The 8,052-nt window shown below is 45.0% G+C and overlaps 3 protein-coding genes across 3 annotated transcripts; 2 read left to right on the top strand and 1 right to left on the bottom strand.

Moving 5' to 3' along the window:
* Positions 1-2,604: 2,604 nt before the first annotated feature.
* GGS25DRAFT_32999 (uncharacterized protein) lies at positions 2,605-4,843 on the bottom strand. Its single transcript, XM_049257887.1, has 2 exons — positions 4,067-4,843; positions 2,605-4,002 (listed from the first exon to the last, which is right to left on the bottom strand). Exons 1-2 carry the CDS (start codon positions 4,629-4,631, stop codon positions 2,864-2,866), a joined length of 1,704 nt encoding a protein of 567 aa, XP_049121419.1. The 5' UTR covers positions 4,632-4,843; the 3' UTR covers positions 2,605-2,863.
* Positions 4,844-5,470: 627 nt separating this feature from the next.
* Positions 5,471-7,285, top strand: GGS25DRAFT_470267 (Dynamitin-domain-containing protein). Its single transcript, XM_049259225.1, has 3 exons — positions 5,471-5,737; positions 5,791-5,850; positions 5,907-7,285. The coding sequence occupies exons 1-3, from the start codon at positions 5,699-5,701 to the stop codon at positions 7,089-7,091; spliced, it is 1,284 nt and encodes a 427-aa protein (XP_049121418.1). The 5' UTR covers positions 5,471-5,698; the 3' UTR covers positions 7,092-7,285.
* A 396-nt stretch (positions 7,286-7,681) lies between these two features.
* On the top strand, positions 7,682-8,045 carry GGS25DRAFT_512413 (ribosomal protein S28e; the record flags this gene model as incomplete). The annotated part of the gene is made up of 3 exons (XM_049262787.1): positions 7,682-7,742; positions 7,829-7,912; positions 7,984-8,045. 3 exons carry the CDS (start codon positions 7,682-7,684, stop codon positions 8,043-8,045), a joined length of 207 nt encoding a protein of 68 aa, XP_049121417.1.
* Positions 8,046-8,052: the final 7 nt, after the last annotated feature.

Genomic DNA, 8,052 nt, shown 5'->3' with positions numbered 1-8,052 from the left:
TTGTGAAGAAAGAGATAATCTGCCCTCTCTGCGTGAGATTCAAAGCTGCAAAGCTGCAAAGCTGAACCTGATATGCGTCTGAAAACTACAAATGGCGGTACGTCCGACATCTTATTTTAGCAGCGGATCGTTGATGTTCTACCGCATGGCTGATACATGCCTACATACTGTAGACAGTCTGTAGTAAGACTCAATTGCGCCCAAAAGCCCTATACACTATTCCCCTTAGGTATACCGAGCTTCACAGAACGTGTGTGACGTAAGATGTTCAAATCGTACAATGGTTGCGCCAATGTCCGTAAGATCGCGGGCATGCGGTATACTATTTTGTACCAGTGGATGGATGGTAGCATGTAATGTACTATTATCTATCTGTTGTTCATTTTCTGTCTAGCAAGGGTATATTGGCCCTGTGTGTGGCAAGAGTCATAACTCATAACTGACCGCTTATCCAAGGATTACCTACTTATAAGTTTGCTTTGACTATTTCGCTTTTTACTATTAACAAAATGACTCGAACATATATAAGCCCGTGACTCGATACATGGAAAAAAAAAAGAGCCGCATTTGCTCAGTGCAATAGGTTGCTCATTTGCTTTAAAACAGTTATTTGATGTTTGTAGGTATGAAAGTGGCACTCTATCCCTTTGAACGTTACAAGGCAACATAGGCAACAAAGTTACTAAAAATAAACAAGGATACAACCAAGCCAAATTACCCACCGTCCCATAAATCTAATATCCAATAAAATCTAATTATTCTGTAGGTACATAATTTACCACTTAATTTTGCGTATGCCACTTGTACCAACAGTACTTAGAATTACATACAGCTACATTACAAGTGCCATATCGAGATCGTGTCTTTTTTACCTCCATATTTAATAAACTTCCCGATAATGTTTTTAATCCTCGACGAGAACGTCCCCAAATATTATTCCCCTGACGAGCTTGACAGGAAGATGGATTCTTATTTGAAGATCGTACGTGATCAGTAAGCTTGCTATGCAAAAAGGATAGGAGATCGCGTGCCTTGGGGTCTCGCGATGGGATTTCCATTGGAGCAAAACGCGTTCCAACTTCAAGATTAGGAGGAGCTTTCAAACGACGCGTAGCTGGATCAATATCGTCAACTTAGATGGCAGCTGGGCACAGCTGCGCCGGCGTATTGGGTGCTTCTAAAATCGAGATTAATTGCATTAGATAAGTTACCGGATTAATATATTTACCGGCCAACTTTGTATCGCGTTGTATTTGAAGTAAAATTGGATCAATATATGGGGTTGTGGGTAAATGTGGATATAGTGGATTAAAAGAGATGTATTAGGGTTTATTTTTAGTAGTTTTGTTGCCTATGTTGCCTTGTAACGTTCAAAGGGATACTTTATTTGCTCCGCCGCATTAGATGGTTGGATGTCAGATAGGCCCGGGTACGGTACGGGGGTGGAAGAGAACGGGCACGACGGCTAAAATTACAGTGCACGGTTGAACTTGTTGAACTTGAAGGAACATTTGATGCACTCCATTTGACGGCATAATAACTTTTAATAATAACTTTTAATAATAAGAGCTGGAAAGGTTAGAACTGTTTTTACTGCCGCGTGCCAGGGCGTCGGTGAAAGTCAAAATTGCGGGTTTTAAAAACTGCTATGGTCATCTCACGGCCTTTGCATGAGGTCAGGTACTGAGGTATTCACCAACCCCAAAAGCTTACATACCTAAGGTTAGTAGGTTCCAGCTAAGCCCCACAAACGACGAAGTTATAGCGTCCAACTATTAACCGAAATCCTTGTCGCAACCGCGAAACAGTTCCGTAACGTACTGCACATAGCTATTAGCTATTAGCTACTAGCTAGCAGCTAAATAGGTACATATCATAGTACTATCATCTCTTCGTCTTCCATAACATTGAAGTTCCCAACATTGAAATCTAGAGCCTTGCGCACAATGCGCGCATGCTTGCACATACCGACCCTTGCCCAGCTGGTTTTTTCTATGGTTCCGGCCATGTAAGATTTGATCAGTTGCAGAAACGATATGAGATGAAAACGATGGCCTGCATAAATATCGTCCATGAATACCTACCTACCTCTTACCTACTTAACCTAGTTACATATGTACGGTAAAAAATAAAAAAAATAAAAAAAATATTTACTTCGCGCTTAGCCCGCCTTTTAATAGATCTTGTATCAGGCGACTGGCGACTGGCGATGTCCTTCGTCAGAGTACACACGAGGTACATGCATGTATAGGTAGGTATCTCCAGATGCCGCGGGTGTGACGGTACGCAAGCAGCGACAACCCGCAAGACCAAAGAGATCCTGCAACTCGGCGCGCGGGCAGGCATGTCATCACACTACTAGGTACGATCCATGGCCAGGGAAATTCCCGAGTGCATCGGATATACTATGAATAGGGCGTTTGCCGGCCACGCACATTAGAACCACAATATTCTGACAAATACTCTATCATGATACGCAATACATACTACCTACTACCTAGTAGGTGCTGAGTAGGTATGCACGCTTTGCACACATACAAGCAACTTCAAATTCTGCACATGTGCCTTGCCATGCTAATCCGGGTACCTGGGTCTTCTATTCATGCATACCTGTGTACATACATAGGTATGGTGCCTAGAAAAACTGCTGTAGGTGAGTAGGTACCTAGATATCTAGGGCACCTAAGCAGTTGTTAAAATATTAACATGAATGCCTAGTACATAGTGCTCCATGTTGATCCGAGTTCATAATATTAAATACAGCGGAAGATTAGGCCGCATCGTGACGGCCCCCCGCGTGCGCCTCTTCGGGTGGATGCATGCGTTGGTTTGTCGCCCAGGCATTTCCTCGCCGTTCGATTCACTATATGTCCTCTTCGTCACTCACACCTGCAATGATATCCCCAACATCTTCGTGCAGGAGCTCTCCGACTTCAATGCTGTCCTGCATGATTTCCCGCGCGTCGTCCTTGTCAACGTCCATGTCTTCCATGATCAAACGCACTGTCAGCTCAGGTACCAAAACGGCCTGCACATATCCGGTATAACCTCTAGCAGAAACAAGTCTGTCTTCAATAGCGCGCTTTCGGATGACGGGAGATAATGTCCGAAGGATATACTCCGTCATGGCACGGAGACCCCGGGGTCCGTAATAGCCTGGCGTGAGGCTATCGTCGGTCTTTAACACCGTTCGATTCTTTCCAGATTCGATATTCTCCTTCAAGGAATTGGTATAATGCGACTGTCGAGTACCTTCCAGAATTTCTCGGAGGAAATTCTGATGCTTGTCAAATCGTCTGCCGATAGTTCCCCAGTCAATCTTAGGGTATCCATTCTGGCTCCTAGAACTCAACGCCGTCTGCCGCTTGTGCAACCTACAGAAAGCCGCTTGCTTTTTGATGTTCATCCTGCCATGATCGGAATGCTTGGCTAAAAGCTGGGCGTCGACAACTTCGTGGCACATGGGACATTTTGCCGTAACAGCTGAACTTTCCAGGCTTATATCACTAGCTTCGTCATCCGAGATTACGGATTCGAAGGAGGCAGCAAAGTCGTTGTTGCCTCCATCTGAGAAATCTAGGTCATCTAAAGTAGCTAACTTGAAAGCTGGCTTCTGAGAGGCCTCCTCTGATACGGGCTCCGGCGACTCCTTTTGCTTTTTGGCCCTGGACTTGCCGAATCTTTTGGACTTCTTTAATTGCTGACTGTCCTTTACCGGCTTCTTCGCAACAGCATCTGAGTCATCGTCTAGTTCGAGCAGTCTAAATTTTCCCTTTTTCGGGGATTCATCTACCAGCAAATTCTTCGATCGAAATGAACCCCTGACACTTTGAGGACTTGAGCTTAGCAAAGTAGCCTTATTGATGAAGGTCTTTGAGGGTTTGGTCTCTTCTGGGCTACTGATTTCCCCCTTAATAAAGGGCTTTGACAGGGGTGTGAGAGCCCTTCCAGAGTTCAGGCTAGCTGTTGAGCCTTGCAATTTCTTTATTGATGTAGATGCAGCTAGTAAGTGAAGACGGTGTTAGCATTGGCAGCGATAGCCAAGATGTGCAGCTAGGGTACTTACCGGACCGTGGAGCGGATGACTTTGATGGTTTATGTTGTGAGACTCTTGATTGAGATGGCTTACCACCGTACGTTGCTTGTCTAGCGTTGGATATCTTACTCTTCTTCGTGAAACCGTGCGCAGTTTTCAGGTGGCCACCCATCTCCGGGAAAGGATCCTCAGCAGACCTCTTCGAACCAGCCGAGCTAGAAGGCCCACCCCCTCGACGAGTCTCTCTTGTGCTCATTTCTTGAGATGACGACTTGGAATCATCTTTCACACTTCTCTGAGAGTTGTTAAGTGGCGAGGCAGATGATTCAGCCTTGGTGAAGATAGTTGGCTTTATATCTTCATATCGCTTCTTATCATATTCCTCCTCATCACTACTCTCAGGTGGTGCAGTGATAGGTCTAGCTTCCTTCATTTTGGTAGGAGCTGGGGATCTATCATCCCCAGATCCAGCTTTGGGTTGATGTGTGCTTCGATTTTGGACCATGGATAAAAGAGGCCTTGGTTGTTGTTTGTTGCTTAGTCCTACATGCCTTCGTGCTGGTGGGTTGGTTCGACCCATTCCCATGATGGTCATCTCAGTGCATCAATACTAGGTATATGAAGTTTCCATCAATAGATTTGATGTCCAGATTGAATAGCAACAAAGCCCTGTAGAATTGTAATTAGAAAGTGTGGGCGTAACTGAGCATTACCTGTCAGCCCTGTGTAGAACGTCTCATGAATGAACTGCATGTAGTGAGTGGAAAGAATTGGGCTTAGCAGAGAGACGAGACTTGGTGAATGATGGTATGAAGGTGAATTTAGGTAAAAGAGTGAAAGAGTGAAATGGCATATAGGGACTCTTGGGGTAGTGGGGGGGGAGATTAATGAGAGTATTTTAAAGTAGGATGGTAGAGAACCAAAACGCAGTGATCAATTGATTGAATTGAATGATCATAAGTAGTGTATGTGAATGTGTGAGAAAAAACATTAAAAGCCATTCATGAAGGGAAACTCCAGTCAAACGTTCAATACATGTAATGCCGCTGGCACATGTACATGTAGTGAATCCTTATGTAGGTAATACATATTACCTATGTAGGTATGACCTGGTATGTACCAGCTCAACTTTGAGTACATAACTATTAACTGCATGATGCCTGTGTGTAGATGTACTGTGCCTACAAGATATTACGTACCGGTACCTCCAAAATAAAGGGTAAGCACGCTGCACGACGCGTTTATTTAATGTTGTATTGTACGAAGTACATAGCCACGATTAGTGACATGAACCAACATTGAAACAGACGCGTCAAGCAAGCTGAGATCAATTTGCAGTGATACACATGCACCTAACCTTAGTAGTTACTAGGTACCTAGTAGTACATACTACATATGTATGTTCTATGTACTCCGATGTACTATCCAATCAACTGTAGCCACAAGTTCAGCCACATCTGGCTTTCAAGGTTTCAAGCTCAGTGTAACTTCAATGTGCTGCTGGCAAATGGAATTGACTCTAGAATTCCTACATTCAATCATTTCAATGTTGATGCTATGTACACAAACGCTACCAGGTGTACCCAATAGTAACAACTCCAGGTTTTGAACAGGAAAGGAAGCAATCACAGCTTCCTACATGCCAAACCACAACCTTCAAATATGGCTTTAAATCGAAAGTATGCTGCATTGCCAGATCTTGTATGTTGAAGTTCCACTCTCAAGCTCCGTTTACCGTGCTAATTCAAATCAAGGACTCTGCACCCGACATCTACGAGACTCCCGAACTAACAGACGATAACTCTACCATTCCGGTAAATATATATCCGGTGCGCTGCCGTTATATGTGCCTTGTACTGATTGACCTCAGACTACGGCAGGACGAACACAATCAGAGAACGAATTCGATGACGATGATGACGATGACGCGCCAGGTATCTCTCATTCGCGACTCCGCATAGATTCAGCTCGGTCTCGATTCTCACCCGCCCAAGTCGATGCTCGAGATGTGGATTTCTCCGATAGATTGAATGGGAAACGAAAATCATACAAAACCTCAAGTCGAAGACAGCGAATTCTAGAGGACGGCACCGAACAAATTGGTGATTTTAGCGACGATGAAGGAGGCGAAGATCTTGAGAGGAAGATTGCGCGCCTGAAACGTGAGATTGAAGAAGCCAAGGAAGAATATGGCAAACGGAAGGCAGACACCACAGAGGCTGTAGGAGATCAGAATCTGGACCTTGGATCGCTAAGCCAGGCATTAGAGGAGATATCCACTTTGCCCGAGAGAGGAATCACAACCCGACCCGGTCAAGCGACAGCCGCAAGCAAGCAAACGAAGGAAGAAGACCAGGAATTAAAGCAGTCAGCGGCGAATGGGGCGACGTATACTATCACATATGCGCCGAGTTACGAACAAAGTCATGCCCTTGCCAAAGCTGCCGATTTCGATCGACGATTACTCCTTCTAGAAAAGGCTATTGGAATTACCTCGTCAGCCATGCCTGAATTGGAAGGCAGTGGACTACCCCGAGCTATTATGCCTACATTAGAGGCACTCCAGAGCCAGATCCTGACGTTGTCGGAGGCGTCCACTTCATCTCTCGACAGCATTAGCCGTCGAGTACGAACACTCACCCAAGAAGCCGAGCAATTGGAGAAGTCAAGGAAGGCTGCCAAGGTGGCTCAAGAATCACTAGCCTCTTCGGGTGGCTCTCCAGTCGAAGCAGACGATTCGGAGCAGACAGCCAAAATCAATGCACTCTATGGAACTCTTCCGACCATTGAAAGCCTAGCACCCCTTCTGCCCCCCCTGCTCGACCGACTCCGGTCGTTGAGAGCCATTCATGCCGACGCAGCAACTGCTCATGAAACGCTAGAACGTATTGAGAAGTCACAGAGTGAGATGATTGCTGATATCAAGCAATGGAAAGAAGGTCTGGAGAAGGTGGAAACAACCATAAGCGAAGGGGGGGCGGCTATGACGGCCAACATGAAGGTAGTAGATGAATGGGTGAAAGAGCTTGAGGCCAAAGTGGCTCAACTATCGTGATGGTGGGAATAATAGTGTACTGCAGCCTGTGTTAGCCTTGATACCCTACCGCATAGGAAAATGATGAGTACGTTGGAAGGATGAATGAAAAGAAAGTAAATGTTACAAATATTCTAGGATTATTTGAGTGCTTATTAGATAACCTAGGTAGATAGATTCGTATGATACTATTTTATCTTGATCACCATTTGGAGCAAATACACAATACTTGCCCCTATTTGATCATGCAACTAAACCATAAGCATAGTATGAAGCATAATATGTGTTATATGTGTTAAATACATAAGCCAGTGTCAGCGATTGTCAAGTACCTAGGTAGTTATCCACAAACAAAATTCTTATCGATAATGCAATAGTTAGTTAGTTCGAAAAAAAAGCCCTACCCACAACTACCACAGCTTTAGCGAGATCCAGAACTTCTCTGACATTATCAAAAATTCCATCGACTTTCGAACAAACCTCCTCCATATCCACGACCCAGCAGCATAACCCTTGCAAAACCTCATCACCAAGTACGGTCAACACTCCTCCGCCTATACGCGATATTCAAATCTAATCAAATCCTAGGATCATCTATTCAGATCAGAACAATGGAGGCATCAAAGCAACCCGTCAAGCTTGTCAAGGTCACCCGCGTCTTGGGCCGAACTGGTATTATCCCCTCAGTGCATATTGCATCCTCACGATTCAGGAAACGCGACACGACATTTCAAGGAATCGAAAACTAATAGCTACAGGTTCTCGCGGTGGTGTTACCCAAGTCCGTGTTGAATTCATGGACGACCAGACCCGAAGCATTATCCGAAACGTCAAGGGACCAGGTGCGCGAACCTTGAAATCTCTGCTCTTTTTACAGCTTGGGATACAGGAAAAACTGACTTGAAACTCGCAGTTCGTGAGGACGATATTCTCTGCCTACTCGAGTCCGAGCGCGAGGCCCGACGATTACGATAGAGGGGAG

This window comes from Hypoxylon fragiforme (genome assembly GCF_022984875.1).
Source record: "Hypoxylon fragiforme strain CBS 206.31 chromosome Unknown GGS25scaffold_1, whole genome shotgun sequence".
Lineage (NCBI taxonomy): Eukaryota > Fungi > Ascomycota > Sordariomycetes > Xylariales > Hypoxylaceae > Hypoxylon > Hypoxylon fragiforme.
Note: the sequence above shows the minus strand (reverse complement) of the source record. Positions and strands in the feature narration are given on the sequence as shown.

Bases quoted from the DNA above. Each gene is read 5' to 3' on its own strand.
- GGS25DRAFT_32999 (XM_049257887.1), bottom strand. From the start codon at position 4,631: ATGACCATCATGGGAATGGGTCGAACCAACCCACCAGCACGAAGGCAT. The intron at 4,003-4,066 runs GTAAGTACCCTA...TTCACTTACTAG, and splicing joins GTCATCCGCTCCACGGTCCG to CTGCATCTACATCAATAAAG.
- GGS25DRAFT_470267 (XM_049259225.1), top strand. From the start codon at position 5,699: ATGGCTTTAAATCGAAAGTATGCTGCATTGCCAGATCTT. The intron at 5,738-5,790 runs GTATGTTGAAGT...ATTCAAATCAAG, and splicing joins ATGCTGCATTGCCAGATCTT to GACTCTGCACCCGACATCTA. The intron at 5,851-5,906 runs GTAAATATATAT...GATTGACCTCAG, and splicing joins ACGATAACTCTACCATTCCG to ACTACGGCAGGACGAACACA.